General features: G+C 37.7%; 1 protein-coding gene across 12 annotated transcripts in view; it reads left to right on the top strand.

The window, feature by feature from the left end:
• The window catches only part of LOC139143511 (kalirin-like), a 344,734-nt gene that overhangs the window by 94,458 nt on the left and 226,198 nt on the right, over positions 1–24,078 (top strand). For 10 of the 12 annotated variants that reach the window (XM_070713903.1, XM_070713905.1, XM_070713899.1 and 7 more), the window contains 5 exons: positions 11,199–11,390; positions 11,569–11,700; positions 14,067–14,114; positions 15,576–15,806; positions 17,122–17,244. In XM_070713903.1, the coding sequence (XP_070570004.1) occupies positions 11,199–11,390; positions 11,569–11,700; positions 14,067–14,114; positions 15,576–15,806; positions 17,122–17,244 (726 nt within the window). The remainder of the gene's footprint in view (positions 1–11,198; positions 11,391–11,568; positions 11,701–14,066; positions 14,115–15,575; positions 15,807–17,121; positions 17,245–24,078) is intronic. The other 2 variants (XM_070713906.1, XM_070713901.1) reach the window with 1 other exon arrangement.

The following is a 24,078-nucleotide window of genomic DNA, read 5'->3' as shown; positions in this document are numbered from 1 at the left end:
TCTCAGGGTGAACATCATATGCCAATTCTCTACATACTATATACTACACGCGGTGTAAATATTGCTAACGCGGTGTGAAATGTAGTGTTTCAATAGAGAAGCCCATGGTTGTTACAACAAACAGATATGTTATGTTCAATAAAAAGAGCAAATTCACTCATAAAATCACTGTCCAAAAAATCGCCAACTCTTGATAAAGATAAAATATCAATTGTTTGCCTGCAGGAATCTGACCAGTGGTTGTAAAACAAAGCATTTTTGGGTGACTATTCTTTCTTTTAATTTTCAAATTTTAAAAGGGTTTTCTTTCATTTGCCATTGATTTTTCCATCTTTTATTTATAGAAAGCTGTTTTGCATAATTGCTTTTTAATGTGGCTGTAGGAAAAAACCTGACAAATTAGCAAAATTCATTATTATTGAAGACGGAGTGCCATTGTCACAAACCAGATACGGCAAGTAGGTATGGATCAGTGTGGTGTCATGTTTTATGCAGCCTTGCTCAATGCAGCGTTATTGATAAGAATGGCAGACTCGGATGATCAGAATTGAAATGACTCAATCTGTCTGAAGAATTTGGGCGAAGGTACGCTTATCAGCAAATCAAAGAAAACCTCAGAGGGTTGGATTTGTGGCTTGCCAGGTTTTATTCATTGATAGAGCACCCCCATGGCATGTTTCAGTATGGGAGATAATTTGTTTCTTTTTTGGTGAGTTGTTAAGAACGTTACAAACCATTGTTTTGGTTGTGATATTCAAAGGACAAAGGTAGCTGTAACGTCTGATAATATTTCATTTGTTTTGTCCTATAATAACAAATACATTTTTTTTATCTTTTTCCTAAATCCACGTAATAATATGATTGTATTTCCTTGAACTCATTGTGAACAATATAAAAGTTATTGGAAATTGGATTTTTGTCCTGAAATGAATTTTAATTCTGACTAAAAGTCAGTTGTAAACAATAATGCGTTGCATTGAAAAATTGAGTGCTGGGCGTTTCGTCATGATAGGGAGTAAAACAAAATATTCTGTTTTTGTACAAACAAAAATAAAATACTGGAAAATGCATCAATAGTTCGAGCTAGTGGAGCTTAACCCTTTGAGCGCCAAAGTCAATTTTTGTCGCCTATATCAAAATTATATAGTAGTCAACTTTTTGCTAAATTTTGCTAAAATTTTGCTAAAAATCTGAAGCCAATAAAATGTGATGTTCGGTTGGTCCAAATTGTCAAAAAAATTACAGAAAAATTCACAAAATTGGTAAAATGTTACACACTATAATTTTGTTGGAAAAATTACAGTGCTCAAAGGGTTAAAGAGGTGAATCTTGAAACTGGCGAAAATAGCACCTAGCAAGTTTCAAACAGTAAGCCTTTCCTGAAAAGAAGACATTCCCTTTCTATCGGCATAAACGGCTCCCATGATCTTACAAAACACCCTTCAGATGAATTCCCCCTTCGTTTCCAGGCACCTGTGTGGTCTTGTCAGTGTGCATAATACCGCCTGTCATTGATCGTCCAACCGGAAGTTTTTGAAGTCGACAAGGTTAACCAGGGGTCACCGATAATTTGAAATGGATACCTGTACTCATCTTGTATGAATGCATAGCAAATCCATGAAAGTGTAACGAAATTCGGGTTTGTAGGATATTTGTGTCATAGGATTGTGCACTGGAGGTCGTGGGCAGGTCAGTGTTACTGATTTAGGGGTTGAAAGAAGAAACAGTTGTGGCTGTGGAATAATTTGTGCTGGTGAAGTGTAGAAGAAGGATTTCATACAGGATGACCATGAGGTGGATACCAGATTGAGTCAGCGCGGCTTGTGTTTTGACTTTTAGGTCAGTGGACTTTCACTGGTGTTGCTCACTAAAGATGGTAGTTTACCAATAAAAAGGGTGATGGGTACTGGGTTGAATTAACGTTGCTTGGCTCCGTCATTGGAGTCAGGGTCAGTATACTTTCACAGGGGTTGTAATAGAACATTGGTAGTTTCCAGACAAAAAGGGCGATGGGTACAGGGTTGAATCAGGGTTGCTTGGTTTCTTCGTCGAGTCAGGGTCAGTATACTTTCACAGGGGTTGTAATAGAACATTGGTAGTTTCCAGACAAAAAGGGCGATGGGTACAGGGTTGAATCAGGGTTGCTTGGTTTCTTCGTCGAGTCAGGGTCAGTATACTTTCACATGGGTTGTAATAGAACATTGGTAGTTTACAGACAAAAAGGGCGATGGGTACAGGGTTGAATCAGGGTTGCTTGGCTCCTTCATTGAGTCAGGATCAGTACACGTTCACAGGGGTTGCAACAAAAAAAATGGTAGTTTCCAGACAAAAAGCATGCCAGATGCTTGGTTGTATCAGGGTTGCTTATCCATTGAGTATGAGTCATGCCCCTTCGCAGGGATTGTTACCCTTTGAGTGCCAAAGTAGATTTTTGTTGCCTGTATACAATAAAATGCCAACAATTTCTTTAAGATCTAGACAATTTCTTTCTGATTTTTACCAAAATTTTAGTCAAAAAGTGTAGCCCATGAAAATTTATATCCATTTGGTCCAAAATCATGGACAAAATTACTGAAAAATTCATAAAAATTGGTAAAATGTTGCCCTGATATTTTATTTTTGGAAAAATTACAGTGCTCAAAGGGTTAATGAATAATTGTCCAGGCCCTCTCAGTAATTTTGGTATGTTTCCCCAGAGTAAGATTTGGAATACCATACCAAAATGATCAGAAGGTTCAACACAAAGGGAAAAGTGGCTGTGGTTTGCCAGCAGGCGTGGAAAAAGACCCAAAAGGGCTGAAATACTGTTTTCTGATTAATAAGGGTTTGTTCAGTGGAAAATGAAGCATTATCAGTACAAGTTTGATCCAAGGCAAACTCACTTTTCATAATGTTTTGATAATTTTCTAAAATGGTGAAATTCGCGGTTAAGAACTTAGTGGTGCAGGAAGACCTGTGGCCTTTATGAAGGTTCTCAATTACCTATTTATGCACCGAAACAGCTTGAATGAATAAAAAAGAAAGAAAAGTGCATCAATAAAGCATAATTATCAGTTATTACCGTTGTAAATCACACTAATGAAAAGACTGAATAAGCATTTGTAGCAACCTACAAACTTTATTAGAATTAATCTGATCACATCAATAGAACTAATGGAGTTTTCTTTTCATCAATTTAAAATGAAAAGTAAAGCTAATTTTGGCATTGGTTGTATCTAGGCTATTTTTGTTTCATGGTACATGTACCTTTTCATCGTGTAAAAAGTAGTTTTTACGTCTGACCAAAGTTTACATAGATCTGTTTCACAAGGAACTTGTGATTAAGATTGCTTGCTATACACTGAGTGACACAGACTGGTAGACAGAAAAGTAAATCAGTAAGTTAGTCATTGACAGCCGTCGCTTCCGTTGCTGTGAAATATTGATGAACGATGGGACATGTAATTAATTGTCAAGAGTGCAGAGCCTAGCAGTAGTTTTTGATTTCTTCTTTAAAACAACTGTTATATGAAACAGATCTATACATGTATGTATGTATGTGTGTGTGTGTGTGTGCGTGCGTGCATGCGTGTGTGTGTGTATGTATGTAATTATGTGTGTATGTATGTATATATGTATGTATGTATGTATGTATGTATGTATGTATGTATGTATGTATGTATGTATGTACAAACATGTAACACACACGAACACCTACCTATATATGTATGTGCATATATATATATATATATATATATATATATATATATATATATATATATATATATATATATATATATATATATATATATATATATATATATATATATATATATTATGAATGTTCATTCTGATGGTTGCGGAGATCTACATGTAGTACATGTACATATTGATAGATAAATAGATAAGTACATAATTATATGAATATATATGGGCACAAATTGACAGATAGATTGATTTGTATACATATTTGTAGATAGATAGATTGAGATGGACAGATAGATTAAGATAGAATGAATGGACAATGCGGGTGGAAACACACAGAGAAGCAAATGAATTGAGATCTGCTCCTAGTCCTTTCCATTATTACGCAGCTTGCCGACTAATTTGTTACCTAAACCTGTCATAATGTTGTGTCAATGAATGATGGAGTACTGTTCTGTTTAATTTTGTATGAACTACTAATGGCCTGATCAGATGAAACAGAGAGTGAAAATACCCTCATGAATTATGTTATGTGTAATATGTATGCTAAAGAGACGAAAATGATCAATGCTTTGTGACATGTTAATTAAAGTGATAAGCATCCGATAATTAGTTTTTGTGGCTTTGTCCTAGTAATTATTTCAGTCATCAACGGATTAATTACAAATTATGCATGTGACCTTGTTTCTAGAGGACACCTCAATAACGCATCCGTAATTGTTCTGTTTTTTAACCTCCATTTCTTTGCCGTGGCTTTCTTTTCTGCTGTGAAATTCAACAAGTTGATTGTAACTTTTCGGTTACATGATGTTATTGCAGGAGAAAAATTCAACATTTGTTGCCTGGAGGATATAAGAAATTATGTTATATGTTGAAGATACAACTTGTCAATTACTCTGTCAGCATGCTTCATTCAATATTGTGGATGAATTCTCAGAGTATAATAATTGACAAATTGTACCTCAGGACAGTTACTTTACTTCAGATCTCTAAAAAGTAGTGATTATGTTCAAATTATCTGCTTTAGTTCAACCCTGTTACTACCAAGCAATGGTAGATTCCTCTTGTCTTTTTATTGGAGGCGGGGGTGGCAGGGTGATGAATAATGTACTGATATGTAACAACACGTTATTCTTTGTTTACATGTTAGAAGGTTCATGAAACAATCCACAGAACTTTTCCTGATATCAAAAAAATGTTTCTCTGTCTTTCACCTCTATATAACCGTATTTTGGTGAAGTCCTGGTGTTTCCCAAAGACTTGTTTGGACCCATTCACTTGAAAGGGGGATTGAGGGATTTCCAGATTATCTAGCTGAGAAAAACCCAAGTAATCTTGAAGGTTTTCAGGGGTCAGCAATGCCGCCACAATAGCTTCAGTGTGGTTGTACAAATGTGTGTACTTTCAATTATGACAAAAAACCACTCCAAGTGTTTTTTTGGAAGGTGAAGACTTTAATACTCAGGGTGATTTGTTAACCTTAATTATAAGCGACATGGAGAAATTGAAAAGCCTATTCCAACAAGTGGACAGATTATATGTTTATCTAGTGGTTTGCCTCAAGTCATGGTAATTTCAACAACAGTTTTCAGTCAAAATTTGCGGAAGGAAAAGCTTTAACCAGTTGCCTTTGATGTTTTAGTTGCTGTGTTTTTTAAGAGAAGTAAACTTTTATGCCTCTTGCTCCTATTTAGCTTTGTGACTTTTGAAGAGACTAATCTTTGTGTCGCGTCGGACTTCCAATTTTCTGCTTCATATACTTTTACCAGTCTCTCATTAGTCCAGTCTGATGGCTTTCTAAGGCATCACTCAACCAGTTGCAAAGACTTTATGCCTCCTTAAGAGGAAAGATTTCACGGAAAAGAAGAAACAACAAATTAACCTTTTTGTCATTGTGGTTTGGCCAAAAACTGATTGTTATCAGTGGTTAGTGGACCTGTTCACAGGTAGTTTAGGGGTGAGCAGGTTAAAGAAAACAAATGGTTGGACATTCTTGGTGTCTCCTCACATGGAAATAAATTTGCCTGACAGCGCCAAAACAGGGATGTTTACTTCTTGGGGAAGCATTCCATTTTCCCAGCCACATACGGAACTTGGCCCTTTCCGGCGGCTTGGTTAGAAGGTACCTTCCAGTGTTGTGTCAACAACAGACGTGATAATGATACACTTTTCCTGGAGAGCACACTTGATAACAGGTACAGACTAACATAAAGGTGATTTTATCGCGTGCAGCATTTTCATGCAGATATTTTGTGTCAACATATTGCAGCTTGTAATCTGAATTTTAAGTAGTCCTGCTGGTAAGTTTGATCAAGTTCATTCTAAAACTGATGAGCAAATGAAAGGAGCCAGCTCCGCTTTTCTTTCTTGATTTTTACTACCAGCAGAATTGTTTAAACTTGATGAAACTTTTGATGCGCATGGAGTCAAACACTGGAACTATACACACTCTCAAATTTCTCTTAAATCAGTGGTGTTATATCAAACATGCAAACAGTTTTTGGAAGATCTTTTGAAGGGTGGGAAAATTTGCAGTGAGAGGATGAAGCTATCATTGGGTTGTTTTTTGTACAGCTTCTTGCAAAGTGCTGTCCTTGGGGTTTGCTAACACATCATTATGTGGCATCAGAGACAGGCCCTACACAAATAGTATTTGGCAGTGAGGAGACAGGAACTACTGAACGATTCTATTGTGTTGTCTGCTGGACTAAAATCAGCTCAATTTCTTTCTATTGATTTCCGTGAAGTCAGCTTAGGCCAGGAAGAAAAAATAAATTGTTCATCGGAATCGCCGCTTCTACTTTGGCGTATTTGGAATTTTTTTTTTTTTTTCGATCGCGGCAAATTCTTACTTCCGCATTACAAATATTTTTAGTACTGCCGCTGGTGGCGCCCTACACTTTGTCGGGTTTTCGCGGGCACGGGATTTTGAATGAGACTTCCGACGTAGTTGACCGCCAACACGTTGTTGTGACGTCTGAATTTGGCGAATCACGACGCAAAGTGTGTCGATTTGGCCAGAAATTTCCTCGTTTTGTAAAGGTTAGTACATGTCACATCGTGAGTATTAATTTGATCGCCAACATTCGACGTGATGGCCAACAGTTACAGGGTTTGCTCTGGCTACTCAAGCTGATTAGCCTTTTTGGCTAATACAGTGTGAACACAAGTAGCCAGATTTTCTTTTGAGAGGTGAGGTCAAGGGTCACACACATTCATCTCGAAGGGTCAAAGGTGATATCATTAAATACTCAAGAGTAATGATAACCAAAGATTTCAGGTCTGCCACTTTCTCATCATCATATGTATCCTCAGTGCTGCTTTCCAAAGACGCTATTCAGTGTTTGTCCTGATATGACGTTTGGCGATTTGTTCAACAAGATCGTGACAGCAGATGGACGGTGCGTCCGATTGAATGAAAATTGCATCGAAAGTATAAAAATTTTCGGCAATGACAAAACACATGGTTGCGTCGATGTTAAAGTACGATCTGAAAGATGACTATATAACTTCATTCATTCCGATCACAGTACAGTGTTGTCAGACCATCGTGTAAAATGTGTAGAGACAGTGGTAAAGAGGCCAAAACATGGGGCCAAAGTAAAATGAAAAAACTCAGATGCTAGGTCCCACCAGGACAATATTAAAGGACAATACTGAATTGTTGGATTTCAGTAATTTGCTGTACATTTCAGTTTTATTCTGAGAGAATGTTGAAATTCTTGACCGCGGAGTGACGTCACTTTCACCTATTGCTAGCGAGTGAGGTGAATTGGGATTTGACTATACAGGACAGTGAACAATGCAGAAATTATGTGACAAAGGACAGAACTTAGTGTTTATCATTGACATAATGTTGAAACTTTGAATACTGGTGTAAAGGTTGAAAAATTCACACTTCAATATTCTGTTCTCACGGCAGTGTGACGCAAAAATGACGTAAAATCCGCAAGTTCCCCGGATGTCCGCGGTCAAGAATACTCAGAATATGTTGTGCAAACACTAACTGTGAATGTAATGGCCTATGTTATTGTTGGGAAATATAGTATTGAATTCAGTTACCAGTATCAGTGTTTCTTGTCTGAGATATTTCTGGTAAAAAGGGAAACAATTATCTTGCCTTGTCTGCATCTGTGCAAAAATGCCAGAGGACCGCGTTTACCTTCGGCCTAAAAAAAAAAAAAAAATTCGCTCGCCGCTCCAGGGACTTGGTCCAAAAATCCGATGAACAAGATTTTTTTTTTCTCTGGCCTTAGCACCTATTTCCCAATCTCTTTAGCTCATTCATTCCACTTGTTATCGTCCACGTTGTCGTGTAATTAACTCTAATTTGGTGAGTGTGTTATTGAGTCTGTTGATGCACTGGTTTGTGTGAGAAGATTGTTAGTCCCCACGGACACCGTCCGGGGGGACTTATAGGTTTGGTCATGTCCGTGCGTGCGTGTGTGCGTCCGTCCGTGCGTCCGTCCGTTCACGCAGATATCTCAGAGACGCCTGGAGCGATTTCGTTCAAACTTGGTACAAGGATAGTACCCTACCTCATACAGATGCACATCGATTTGTTTCACAATGCGATCAAATTTGGCCGTGTTAGAGGACTTTTTAGTTTTCACCTCCATAGACTCCCATGTATAAGGCAGTCCATAGACTCCCATGTATAAGGCAGTCCATAGACTCCCATGTATAAGGAAGTCCATAGACACCCATGTATAAGGCAGTCCATAGACTCCCATGTATAAGGCAGTCCATAGACTCCCATGTATAAGGCAGTCCATAGACTCCCATGTATAAGGCCAAGAAAAATAAAAATTTAGTTTCTCATCGTATTCATATTGCAAAAAGGATGCAGTTACACAGTTTTTAGTCCCCAAAGATAAAGTCAAGGGGACTTTTAGATTGGGTCATGTCCGTCCGTGAGTCCATCCATGAGTCCATCCGTTCACGCAGATATCTCAGACACTTTGACAAAATGTCACGTGACCTTGGTGACCTTTGACCTCGAATGTACATATTTGTCCATAACTCAGTAACCACAAGTCCTAAACCTTTCATATATGGTATGATGGGACACCCTATGACACCACATATTGTACCTCATTAATTATGTGCATATCTAATTTTGAGTGAGCCAATAGAGCTAGAGGTCTGATTTTTTGTATATATGGATAACTTAGCAATAAAATTTTTTTGACAAAATGTCACGTGACCTCGGTGACCTTTGACCTCAAATATACATATTTGTGCATACTCAGTAACCACAAGTGCTACACCCCTTCATATTTGGTATGATGGGACACCTTATGACGCCACATATTGTACCTCATTAATTATGTGCATATCTAATTTTGAGCAAGCAAATAGAGCTAGAGGTCTGATTTTTGGTATATAGGGATAACTTAGCACTACAATTTTTTTGACAAAATGTCACGTGACCTCGGTGACCTTTGACCTCAAATATACATATTTGTCCATAACTCAGGAACCACAAGTGGTACACCCTTCATATATGGTATGACGGGACACCTTATGACGCCACATATTGTACCTCATCAATTATGTGCATGTCTAATTTTGAGCGAGCCAATAGAGCTAGAGGTCTGATTTTTGGTATATAGGGATAACTTAGCACTACAATTTTTTTGACAAAATGTCATGTGACCTCAGTGACCTTTGACCTCAAATATACATATTTGTCCATACTCTCAGGAACCACAAGTGGTACACCCTTCATATATGGTATGACGGGACACCTTATGACGCCACATATTGTACCTCATCAATTATGCGCATGTCTAATTTTGAGCGAGCCAATAGAGCTAGAGGTCTGATTTTTGGTATATAGGGATAACTTGGCAATACAATTTTTTGACAAAATGTCATGTGACCTCGGTGACCTTTGACCTCAAATATACATATTTGTCCATAACTCAGTAACCACAAGTGCTACACCCTTCATATATGGTATGACGGGACACCTTATGACGCCACATATTGTACCTCATTAGTTATGTGCATATCTAATTTTGAGCAAGCAAATAGAGCTAGAGGTCTGATTTTTGGTATATAGGGATAACTTAGCACTACAATTTTTTTGACAAAATGTCACATGACGTCAATGACCTTTGACCTCAAATATACATATTTGTCCATAACTCAGGAACCACAAGTGGTACACCCTTCATATATGGTATGATGGGAGACCTTATGATGCTTCATACTGTACCTCATTAATTATGCATATATCTAATTCTGAGCAAACCCATAGAGCTTGATGTCTGTCATACATATGCACATAGATTTGTTCTGTGATACGATCCAATAAGGCCGCCATGTGGCCATTTTATTACGATTTTTTCATGTCCTGAACTACAGCTCAGACATGTATCAAGCGAATTTATTTAGAAGTATTTTTATCACAGACCTAATGAAGAGGACTCTATCCTCTCTGAGGACCTGTAATCAAAGTACCCATTAACAAGTGGGGACTGTGTCATCAACGATGACTTGTTGACAGTGTGGACACACAGTCCTGTGGGTGGAGGGACTCTGGTGAGGTGACGGCACACAGTCCATGTAGCCGACAATGAGATGCAAATGACATGCGGTTAAGGTCTCCTCGACTAACTTTCAGCTGGTTGCTCACTTTCTACTATTTTTATAGTATTTTATACAAAGGCACAGACTTATTCTACCTGCAACTGAAAACTGATAGTGATTTTGTAGCTCATTCTTGACGATTTCTCATAGTTTTTGGTAGCCAGTAACAGACACTTCGTGTTCGTGTCGGCTACATGGACGATCTGCCGAGGTGGCTGATTCTGTATTGTATACAGCTTTGAATTTTTGCTTTATGTTGTGCATCTCAACAGGAGACAGTGTGTCAAGCGATGGCTTTCTCACTTTCTGCACACAAGTTTGTGTGTCACACTGCTGTGAAATTAGTTTTGTATTTTTCTCAAAGATCCAAGAACACATTCCCCAGGAGAACAGTTGTCAAAGTTGAAAGGTCATAGGTGAAGTGATAGGAGTTTCTCAGCTTGTTCTTGCAGGATGAAGTGTACTTGTTTGTGTGTGGTGTGTGCTAGTAGTATACAAGGAAGAGATTTTGTGTGTTGTTTCATGTTCTTGGAGAATAGAAAGTGAGTGTGTACACTGTTGTAGATGATAAGGGTTGGTATATCAAGATTATTTGACATCGCCTACATAAGCAAATTTTACAACTCAGTCAAGTAAAGCAGTTAGTTTTGATAGAGTATATATCCAAGATTTTGTTATTGTTATATTGTTTAAGTATAAAATCTGGATATTTATGTTGGTGTGTTTTCTAAAATTCTTATTCTTTAATTAGTTTTGCAATGAAACTAGAAATCATGATTGTGTGTTCCTATTCTGTTTTGATACACAAGTGCATGAGCAGTGTTTTCCTGATATGTATTGGTTGATTTGTTGCAAATCGTATTGTAAAATGTGTGAGCTATTAACAACTTTCCTTGTTTTTCCCATGCTCTTTTCAGAATGTGTATGCCAACATTAACCGTATCATGTCCGTAGCGAATCGGCTTGCTGAAGCCGGACATTACGCAAGTTACGAAATCAGACACATCGCTACTAGACTTGACAGGGAATGGAAAACGTTTGCCGCTGGATTGGATGAACGTAGCACCCTGTTAGCCATGTCAGTCAGTTTCCACGCCAAAGCAGAAGAGGTGAGTGCGCCCTCTAGTGGCAAATTTCACATAAAGTGTGACAATATGTGTGTGCGGCCTTATGACACCTATGTCATGTTCTTATGGATTTCTAGATGCCAACCTATGTAGTCATATAATGCAATCACCAGTAAAATTTGAATCGACATTGGAATTTTTATTTCTCTTCCTCTTACAGTACTTATCCCATGTTTATGAATGGGTAGACCAGTGCCAAATACGGGACATCCCTTCTGAGCCACCAGACCTGGAGGATATGCTGCAAGAACATGAAAAACTTTTTGAAATCATCAGTCATAGTTATTCAGAGGTAAAAAGATATCTCAAAATTCTAATTTTAAGTCTGTTGTGCTTGTGTGAGCTCCTTTGCAGACTCATAGCCTTCAAATCTGTGACCTGTAATAATCTGTAATTTCATTGGTTCAAAGTTAGTCATGTGATCTGCATATATCAGCCTCACTTTGGGAAGGCTCTCTTGCCAAATCTTGTATACTTTGTGTATCACAGCTCACCAGCACTCACTGAATGTACCAATCGCACAGAATAAATCCCTATATTGAGTTAGCTGTTAGTGAAAGCAGTTGTTTAAAAAAATTACACCTTCGGTCATAAGTAGTGAATAGAAAGACATTTAGGGCTGCCACTTTTTGCACATGCAAATTGTCTAAGGGAGAAACTTCTTGACTTTAGTAGTTGAGTCTGCTGAACACATGTTGTCCTGTGCTAACTCTTCTATAACTACTAATGTAGAGGTTAAAATATAGTCTTGAACAACTTCCCTCACCTTACACTCCTGTTTCCATGGCAACTATCTGTTCCCATATATGTAAATACTAACCAGCTGGTTACTGATGTTTTTTTCTTGTTTTCGCAAGATGTGGTAACAATATTTTACCATGCATGCATGAGATGGCAATATGTAGCTTTTAATGGAATTATAAACAAGAAATATATAAACTGACAGACTTTTTAAATTTTTATCTATGAAATTACAGGAAAATATAGTGTACAATTAATATTTTATACACACACAAAAGTAACATAGTGCATGTCTGCTGGCAAATAAAGAAATATGAAATGTGCCCATTGTGCATGAGCACCACTTTGATGCCACCCATAACTGACCTTTTTTATCCTTTCCAATGCATTGTAAAAAAGGATAAGTCCCTGCCCTTTGATTATCTTTGAAGGGTACTGTGGTATTTATCACTGAAATGTCAATGTGCAGATGTAAATCTGGAGTTTCTTGGGCTAGGTGTCCTATATAATTGCAACATTTCAAGTCAGTTTAAGTCCCAAGGAGCTGCATCCCCTCAATATATTTATCCAAGAAAATATGTAATTTTTGTGTCATTTTAACTATCATGTTCCTCTGCAGCAGCACATTTCAAAAGTTCTTACCATTTTCATTCAATATTGATTTGCTATTGTCCATGAGAAATTGTAGTGCACAAAAAAACACAGTTTCTAAATAAATCTTTTCAAACAACACTGCTGATACTTCAGCATTCATACCTGAAATCCTCTGTAAATCTCAATTTATAAAATGAATTCGCACTGTAATCATGAGTGCTTACTTTTCACTGAGGGCTTATGTCACACACTCGCTGTCCTATAGGCTCAGCACTGGTAGCAATCAGGACAGATGTACCCTTGGACAATCCTTCCAATTTACAAACAGGGTTGAGCAAATTGACGGAACTTTTTTGAGGTCCTTGAAGACCAAAAGCAGGTTAACTTCAGTTTTACTGGAGAACTGATCAATTTGTGGTTCATTTAAAGTGCAGTAATAGTGTGATTGCATATCTGCTAATACCAGGAAAGCTTTGTTGTTTTGAAACCACAAACCGCTTGATTTGCTCAGCCTTGGTGTATCATTATGATTTTAACCCTCTGAGTACTGTAATTTTTCCCACCAAAATTTTAGTGCAACATTTTACCAAATTTTATGAATTTTTCTATAACTTTTTTGATAATTTTGGACCAAATGGAAATCACATTTCCTTGGCTACAGGTCTTTATCAAAATTTTGGCAAAAATCTGAAAAAATTTGACTGAGATATATTCTTTAAAGGCGGCAAAATTGACTTTGGCGCTCAAAGGGTTAATAGGGTACCACTCATTGAATTGCTAGTATAATGGCGTGCATTGATAAGTATTTTAAAAACTGACAGTAACTAAAAGTAGATGCAGCTACTTGGGATTGAAATGGCAAAGACTATCCAATATTTGTGATTAAACAACGATGAAAGTGTGTGTAGTTGTAGTATTTTAAGTCATGCTGACACATTGATAGGGTAGTGGGCAGCATGCTTTTTATGTCACCATGGTGTGCATGGTGTGTGAATTCTATCACACTTTTGTCGGTTCCAGTCTGACTCTTGGGTCAGATTTTCCATCAGTTCAACAGTTAGTCATGGCACTTTCTCTTATTAGGACATTCATTTCATTCTCTTCAGAGGTTGTTACCAAACATTTTCACAAAAAAATGTCATACACTCCCTATCAGAAATTTCCCCCACCTTAAAACATCACTTTTTACCCAATAATCTCACCAATTCAAATATCTTTTGCCCATGGTGTAACGGTGAGAACAACAAGGGAGAAAGCTGTTGAGTAACTTGTACTTTAACCTTTGACCTTTGACATTTTCACCCCCATGTTCACTGCTGGCAGGTGTATTACTATGGAAAAGATATTCTAGCTTTCATGCAACACATGCAGGTACTTAACTTTTGAAATCATTCAAGCTATTAGATGTAAGTAACAGAAAGTATCTCACTGCAAAGAAAGATCTAGTATTTTTGCTAATACGCTCACAAATCTACCTCCGCTGCACCAGCAGGTTAAAAGGCTGATAGCTTGTGTCTACAGGAATGTGTATGCTGGTATATATATATGATATACTGCCCTCACTCAGTGTATGTTTGTTTGCTTTTGATTTCCTCCCTCACCGATTTCAGATTCTATTATTTTCAGTCCCATACCCTCTTTTATCTGTAGGGATGGATTTAGTAATGTTCTTACACTGGTTTTTATTCTAGTGGTGCTTCTAGAGTATATTTTAGTTTTCTTTGAAATCTGGGAATTTTTTTTGTCTGATTTATCATGAAAAACACGGGAGTATGGTATAGCAGTCTTTTGTAGTAAAATTTAGGTATTTTCTGGGTTAAATTCGGAAACGAGTTTTCTTAATTCTTACCCTTCATTTCACATCTGCAGCATGCCGCTGTGTTTCATCCCGTTAAGAGTGTGTGAATATTAATCGCATCCGTGGTGTCAAACATGCAAACTAGAATTAATTCATACATATATACCCCTCATTGCTCTAATGTTGTCACAGTGGCTCTTTCCTTCTCAGTAATTTTCATTTGAATCCCATGTTAAAAAAAAAAGATAGAATAAATTTCACACATCATGTACCTAAATCTATCCATTTGCATCCCAGCATTTGTTCTGTGGCTTTCAGTTGCCATGACCGTCTCATTGAAAGGGGTCATGACCTTTTTCAGAGGTCCAGAAGCTGTTAACAGGGGTTGTGGCATATTATTGGAAGAGGCCGGGATTTTTCTGTGAGGATCATGATCATGAGTTCATGATCTGTTTGGGACAATGAAATCATTATGAATTCAATTATTTGCAGTTATCATATCTAGTGTGATATATATATATATATATATATATATATATATATATATATATATATATATATATATATATATATATATATATATATATATATATATATATATATATATATATATATATAGTGATAATGTCTGACCCAGAAATATTAAACTCTAACTGAATTTGTTTGGGGTTAGTATATTGCCCATGTCTCTCTTGTAAGTGCATGAGATGATATCATCTTACCTATGGATGTCAGGTGATGTAAATAATGCATTCTTATTGGTCAGATCCTTATACTGTACTGAGGAGGTGATTTGAATATGGTAAGCTGATTGGTTGGTTTCATATTGCACCTAACCAGGTGGTGTGAGTCTTTGAGAACCGAAATTTTGTGTTTTTACACCGGAAAAAAAATTGTTAAGCTTTGTCACTGAGGGGACTATTGTTTTGTCAAACATTCAGATATTTGAAATCTAGATAGAGAAGGCAGAGAGGGAAAAATTTAGTGATTTTCTGTATACCCCTTCTTGATGTTTTACGAAATCAATTTTCCAGGTCTGTGGCGATGGTAAAGCTTTACTAGATGCGTTGCAACAACCTGTTAGTCCGAGCAGTACTGATGATCTGACGGCCCAGGCCGACTACTCGGAGTCCGCCTCCCACGTGCTGGACATGATCCATGAGGTGCTGGACCAGCACAGACAACTGGAACAGCTGTGGCAGAACAAGAAGACCCGCCTACACCAAAGACTTCAACTTTGTATCTTCCAACAGGATGTCATGCAGGTAAAGAGATGAATGGAAAAAATGGCAAAGAATCAAAATTTCAAATTATATGGCTGAGAGAAAAGATAATATACACACTGTCATGCACAATTTTCTGTACTTCAATCAAGAATTTACCTAAGATTAATAAATACAGGAATGAACAAACCTATCACCTGTTCAGCCTCGGTTTCCATACATATCTGTAATGCTTAATGGTAAAATTATAAATTTTCCCGCCCTTCTCTAACATAGTCTTTTGAGAGTTTTCCTCTGAAAGAATATTACCTACAGTGGTATGATGACGTATTCTTATACAAGTGAAAAAAATTGCTGAAATAACTGTTTGTGCTCATTTAAACTGACCTTCTCGGGGATTCTGAGGGTAATGCAGACCAACTTAGGGACCGTCTCAGATTGTCGCAAAAGTTCAAAAAGCAAAATTCATTCGTTTAGGGGGGGAGGGGGTTTGACCTCCATTCAATTAGTGAACTTCACTTTCGCACTTTTATTTTGTGATCAGAAGTTTCGTGTGTTTATTTTAAATTAAAGAAAAACTGCACACTCGTGCAAACAAATTTGTAACTGTTCCCATCTCGTTCGTGCCCCAAACACAATTTACCGATAGTAACATTGTATCCTAAACCTTTCATTCATCAAATTATGCAAAGACAAAAAGTATCATTTTTAAATGTGCTATCTATAAGCGTCTGCTCTAACCACTAGATGTCTTTATTCTCACTATATGCACCTGGTCATAGTCGTTTTAATATGATTGAACATGCCTGTGGCCCCTTGTCAAAGTTTCTTGCTTATTTACCGCCCCTCACCAAGCCCTACCAAGTACAAATTGCGTGTTCACAAAGACAAAGAACAGCACAAGAGGTGCAAAAAGGGAAAGTAAGATAAAATGAAACTTTTATGCGGTAAAATGTCCTGTTAGTACTCAAATCTAATCGATTACTTTAATTGAAATGTGGCAAGGGGAATACGTCTTTCGTCAGCTATAGCAAAATGCAACATTGTACTCCCAGGCTGACATGAACATTTCGCACTTTTGAAGTTTCGTTTAGGGGGAGGGGGTTTTGATCTAAACGAAGGAATTTCGTTTCTTGAACTTCTGCGACAATCTGAGACGGTCCCTTAAACCAGGTTTCTTTTTAGTGTCCTGATGTATTTTAATTAGCTGTTAAATGCTGACATGACACCCTAGATTAATGACTATTAATGGTTTCTGGCTTTCATCTCCAGATCCACTGTCTGTTTCTTGTTATCAGACTCACAGCATTGAAAGTACAGAATTCACGGTTCGTCTTTTGCTTTGTTTCTGGTTCAGGTGCTTGGTTGGCTCGACAATCACGGAGAGGAATTTCTCCGCAAGCACACAGGAGTCGGCAAGTCACTCCACCGGGCAAGAGCTTTACAGAAACGCCATGAAGATTTTGAGTCAGTGGCACAGGTGAGTGATGTGGGAGAGAGGAGAGTGGTTTCACTAGTTGATGGTTATGTCTGAGGCTGAGGGGTTTTGGATGGATGGCATAGAAAAAGTGAAAGTTGCAGTTGTGAATTGACAGGAAGAGAGAGAAAATGACTGATTGAGGGAAGAGAGAGGAGGAATGTAACAGAAAGGGGCTTCCAGGAAATGAGAGGGGTGTTACTGGTATTGTTTGGTGAACTGAGGGAGTGGTCTGTCTGTCTGTATATGAGAGAGAGAGAGAGAGAGAGAGAGAGAGAGAGAGAGAGAGAGAGAGAGAGAGAGAGAGAGAGAGAGAGAGAGAGAGAGAGAGAGAGAGAGAGAGAGAGAGAGAGAGAGAAGACAGACAGACAGACGACAGACAGACAGACAGACAGAGAGACAGAGACAGAGAGAGAGAGAGAGAGAGAGAGAGAGAGAGAGAGAGAGAGTTGTTTGGTGAACGGAGGGAGTGGTTTGTCAGTCTGTGTGTGTGTGTGTGAGAGAGAGAGAGAGAGAGAGAGAGAGAGAGAGAGAGAGAGAGAGAGAGAGAGAGAGAGAGAGAGAGAGAGAGAATAAGCTTGAGCATGTGTAGGTGAGTTTTCAGGTCATTTAAAAGTTCAAGCCTTTTATGAGTGGTCCTAAATGACCCCTGAGAAGACAATGATGTACAGGTAATGTGCAAACATTAAACTAATGAAGAGGCGTTATAAAGAGTTGTACCTGAGACACCAGGATGAAGTACGGTACATCAGTGTTATGGGAAAAATGATACTTGAACTATCTCAGGAGAGTTTTCTTGGCAATGTCATGTCACGGTTGATGGTGCGCTGGGATCCAGAACGTACTTTCAAAGCATAGAGGAACTTTGATCTTTAACTGACTGCCCAACAATACCAGTAATTACACAATATCAATACTCATTAGTGTGTTTACAGGTGCAAACACTCCTTTGTTAAGTAAACTTCCAAACAAGGGTGAATTGTTCAATTTGAAAGTAAATGGCCATACCTGACCGAGATCATTTGAGCGAGTTCGTGAAAAAAATCAAAGTCTGTCATATGAGATAGAGATAAACAGATCTGTAGATACAGTGTTTGATGTTGTCAGGAAATTAACATGGATTTTCACAGTGCTTGGTGGGTTCTAAAAATGGTTTCTGTGTTTTGAAAATGAATTAAAGCCGGTATCTCTCCTTAAAATTCTTCTCTGCTACTTGCAGCGTAGAATAAAGCCTTTGTTTGGAATGTTCTCCAAGTCCTTTGGATCTCTGGTTTCAGGGTCATTTGTTAGGACTCAGTGATGGCTCGATGAAGTGAGAAATTGACTGTATTCAATTACCGGTGGGTTTGGTATTTTATCGCAAGAGTGGCCGGTGAAGTGGGTGATTTCACTGACTAACAAAGTGCCCTGACAAAATTTGAGGGATGGTGAACATGGCAACGAGGATAGTAAAGCCAGATTTAGATTTCTTCCAAGGATCTCCAATTTGTGAACGGGATGGACAGATAGAGGATTTACCTACCTTCCATTCCCCTTAACACACCTCCCCCCCCATTGAACTTCATACATATTTCTTTTCACAGAAAGTGTTTTCCCGTCAGAGCCTGTTCATTTGCTAGTTGCTCACTTGACTTTCCACAACAAGTTTTCTGTCACTTTTTTCAAAGGGAAACCCATCTTTCCAGAATTTCTACATAATTTGTGTATGTTATAACCCTGCATGGTTCATTATATGTTGCTTCAACTCCCAACCTCCCCTCCCCTGAAAATCAGCATCACAAAATTGTGCAACTTCAGTGATATGTGCAAACGTTTTGAACTTGTTCACTTGTGAGAAAATATGAGTTGAGATACTTGATATGTAGGGTCTAGTTCACTGTCAGTGCCATTGATTTATGTCATTCACACAGCTATCAAATACGCAATATTTCATTTCCACATGCTATCAAGGACGCAGTGACATTCTCTCTTACTGTCTGAGAAATCAAAACTGGCTCAATGTGAGACATGAGAGATTTGGATATTCTCTGCAACTTTCCTTCCCTGGTAAAATGTTCAAGTTACATCTAACCGTGTACTCAGATGACTTGCGGTCAATTTTTATTACAGGATAAATTTAAAGCATTTGCTTGTTTGGTATCAGGTTGTTTATACTGTCAACATCGGATGGTGACAATTTTACAAATGACAATGTCCCGCGGTTCCTACATGATGAACAATCTTTTATTGCTTTTGTCATCTGCCTAGGATAATGTTCTTTATGTTTCTCACTATGCTCAAATGTCATCATCTTTCTTGAACTATTTTTAGTCCCCACGGACACCGTCCGGGGGGACTTTAGGTTTGGTCATGTCCGTGCGTGCGTGCGTGCGTCCGTGTGTGCGTCCGTCCGTGCGTCCGTCCGTTCACGCAGATATCTCAGAGATGCCTGGAGCGATTTCATTCAAACTTGGTACAAGGATTACTTCATATGTCATACAGATGCACGTCGATTTGTTTTGTGATACGATCCAATATGGCTGCCAGGCGGCCATTTTATTACGATTTTTTCATGTACAGAGCAAAACTCAGGCATGTTTCAACTGATTTTATTCAAAGTTGATACAAGGACATTGACCAATGTCATAGATATGCACTTCAATTTTTGTGGTGATACAATCCAATATGGCCGCCGTGCGGCCATTTTGTTACGATTTTTTCATGTACAGAGCCATAACTCAGGCGTATCTCAATCGATTTTATTCAAAGTTGGTACAAGGACATTGACCTATGTCATACATATGCACGTCAATTTGTTTTGCGATACGATCCAATATGGCCACCAGGCGGCCATTTTATTATGATTTTTTCATGTACAGAGCCATTACTCAGGCATGTTTCAACAGATTTTATTCAAAGGTGGTACAAGGACATTGACCAATGTCATAGCTATGCACATTAATTTGTTTTGTGATACGATCCAATATGGCCGCTGTGCGGCCATTTTGTTATGATTTTTTCATGTACAGAGCCATAACTCAGGCATATCTCAACCGATGTTATTCAAACTTGGTACAAGGACATTGACCTATGTCATACACATGCACATTGATTTGTTTTTTTGTAATACGATCCAATATGGCCGCCGTGTGGCCATTTTATTGCGTTTTTTCATGTCCAGAACCATAACTCAGACATGTATCAAGCGATTTTATTCAAAGTTGGTAAAAGGAGATTGACCAATGTCATACATATGCACGTTAATTTGTTTTGTGATACGATTGGTCATACATTTGCACGTTAATTTGTTTTGTGATACAATTCAATATAGCTGCTGTGCAGCCATTTTGTTATGATTTTTTCATGTCCTGAGCTCAGACATGTATCAAGCGAATTTATTCAAAAGTATTTTTATCACAGTATTTTTATCACAGACCTAATGAAGAGGACTCTATCCTCTCTGAGGACCTGTAATCAAAGTACCCATTAACAAGTGGGGACTGTGTCATCAACGATGACTTGTCTCTGGTGTACTGGATCCGTCCTTTTTGAAATACAGGTCATGGGTTGATAGACAACGATGATATCAAAACTAGGTGTCAAATCATGATGTCATCAGGGTGGCTATTCTCGGTTCTGGAACGGTTACCCCCCTGGCGTTTACCTCCTGGACTCTCATCGTATCCCGGACACTATCCCACAACTGGAGGGTGGGAAAAACCTGGGTGATGGGTGTCCAGGGGGTGCCCGTCCTGATACCCTTTCTGGCTTGAGAATGGATTGCCCATCAACACGCTGAAGCACAGGGCAGTGATAGAACTTATAAACTCTACTGTGATTTTCAAGTAAGCGAATGTTCCTTTCCAGAGAAATTTCAAGTGAGGTATGAAAAGTCTTCACCAGCAGAAAAATAAGATGATACACTATGTATTGCACAATTTGTTTCCGGTACTTTCCATGGCCTGGAATTTCAAAAATGAGAACAAAATGAACAACTGAGAGCCGTAGGCAGTCAGATGAAAGATGAGTTCAAAAGTCTGCAAAGTGCTGATTCTTGATACATGTCAACTTCTGATGAAGTAATTTCATCACTATTAGAAGTCTGTGTGGTCAGTATAAGATGATCGCTAACAGAGCCCAAACAGAAGTCGGCAACTCACTGATATGCATACGCCACTATTGCCCTGTTCACTTTTCTAATCAAGGGTGATAATTGAGTTCGGCGGCTATCGCACACAGCAGAGGAATCCGAGCACGGCGGCAATTATAAAGTTTAGACCCGGTTAATGACTGCTTGAATAATGTCACCTTATAAGTTGGGTGTTGGGTTTAACTTCAAAAATGCAAAAATTAGAGATCTTCCGTCACTGTTTTCCAGACTTTGGTAGGGGTTTCTCACCAATCTTGTTGAATTATCCAGAGGGATGCTATTAAAAAAGTTGTAACATGTGTCTCGTCACGTTTGTCCTGAATGGCCTGACCTGTAACTCAACATAGTGTACCACCATATTTGCATCAGACCAAATAATGATAAGATATGTAGATACATCCTATTTGAGAGGGGAGGAGGACTTTTTACTATCATGGCATGTTCTATATTGAATGTTTATTCTGTTTTTTATGTTTTTACTTACATGTAAACATAGAAGTTTGCATCTGCATCAATATTGGATGGGGAGGGTAGCATGTCCAATGATTGTATATAGCAACATTTGTCAATGTCAAGCACTAATAAAAAACAACAACAAGAGAAACAAACAAACAAACAAAAAAAAAGAAATTAAACAACAGTGAAGTAGTTATAAACTTTAATACTTTATATAATGGGAAACTGGCAGACACGAGACAAAATTATGGGTGTTCTATTGAATTGCCTACATTGTCAATTTGAACATTCTCCTGTTCATGTTATCAGTACAAAGTAAGAATGAATGGATGGTTGTTTTTTTCACCGTTAGTGTTGTGTTTATGTCATGTGATTGTCTTGGCTCCTCGTAAGAATTTACCAAACATGGAGAGCCTAGACCATTTTTCAGCCGCACTTTTAACTTTTTGAACCCCCTTATCCCTTGCACCAACCATCATCTTGAGATATGTGTATTTGAGAAGATCAAGTTGTATGTTAACATCTTGACCTTCATCCAACCTTGTTGCCTTGACATTGTATCATTCATCGGCCAGCTGGCCACCAGATAAACTTTGTAATCCCTTGTGATAGAAAGTAACACAGTACTCCACAAAGTAACTGTCTATATATGGTGCTTCAAAATTTGTAATTAGCCTTATAAATAGAATGCAGGAATATTTGATCAGCCTTTTCAAGAAGTTAAAATAAATAAATTAATAAATAAATAAATAAATAAATAAATAAATAAATAAATAAATAAACATAATCATTACAAAGTCAACAACAAAAAATTATGATATTATACTGCTACGTGTTTCCCTACAAATTCATTTTTAGACAGGAAAATGTTATTGTATATTTCTTCAATACTTTCATTTTTATAATAGTTAACTATTAACTCGTAGAATCTAGTGGAATAGGAGCTTTTTCCCTTTGAATATCAGCTAAAATAACTGTCTTTATATTTGCAAGATTGATTCATTTCCAAAGTAACTAATTTGTGTTCATTTGAATTATCATTGTTTTAAACCAGCAGATATATTTCACTTATTTCTTACTTTAATAAAAGTTTTCACAGCTCTTTTTGATGTCTTGTCTGGATCATGAACAGGTTTTCAACCAAAGTTAAACGGAGCAACAAGAACAATTAAACATTGATATTGTGTGTATATTTAACTAAGCCAGACGTGAATTGGAAGGCATGCTTTGATGTTCATTCCCCCTTGTTAAAGTGTGTATCTTGAAATGTACATTGTGGGAAGCGTCCATTTCGCATGTTTAATATCAGAGAATATTAACAGCACTTACCCAGACAGGCATGTCTGAACTACCATTCAACAAGGGACCTTCGCCTTGACCTTGGCATGACCTGTGATCATTGGTCCTTATCAGCCTGCCCAAGTTCAAAGATTTCACTAAGCTGTGACAGACCTCCTGTATGGTCACTGATCCCGTTTCACTGAAATCCATGAAATGAATGAACCCAGAATTTATCTGTTCAGTTTCTGCATGCTCTAGACCAGCTGACACTGCAACACACGCAGAACTTCCTGTAAACAGCTTGATTGTTTGCAATAATTTTTGCAAGGAAAGTTGTCAAAAACTTATGGTTGCTGTGTTCCAATTACAATAGCATTTCAGCTGTTCTGAAGAACCCCTACTAAAGTGCATATGTTGTTTTTTAATTTCATGAGCCATCTGGTTGAATTTCTTTTCCCAAAAGTTAATAACTTGCGCATGATGTATCTGTGATTGGACAATAAAGATCTCAGGGTTATTATAAAATCAGCTATCAAATTTAATAATGAAAACATGTTACCTGCAATTAGTATTACTGTAAAGCTTGCTAAACATTATCACAGAATTATAATTTGCAATACTGTATCGTGCTTGTTTAGATGATTCAAGTAGCAAGTTCTGTCATTAAGAGAATGTTTTACCCCTATAGTATACCGCCATGGTTTAGCCCTAACCCATTGTTATCGATGAAGAATTAGGGGTGTACAGGCAAAGAGTCTAATACATCACAGATATATATATATATATATATATATATATATATATATATATATATATATATATATATATATATATATATATATATATATATATATATATATATATATATATATATATATCTATAGGAGAGGTTGTGTCCTGGTTTGTCTGAGGGAGAAAAAGACACTACATGTAGTTGGTATACGTGAGTGTGAATGAACAATTTCTAATGA

The sequence above is a fragment of the Ptychodera flava genome, chromosome 11 (assembly GCF_041260155.1).
Source record: "Ptychodera flava strain L36383 chromosome 11, AS_Pfla_20210202, whole genome shotgun sequence".
Lineage (NCBI taxonomy): Eukaryota > Metazoa > Hemichordata > Enteropneusta > Ptychoderidae > Ptychodera > Ptychodera flava.
The sequence above is the reverse complement of the archived record's forward strand: the minus strand, read 5'-3'. Positions and strand labels throughout refer to the sequence as shown.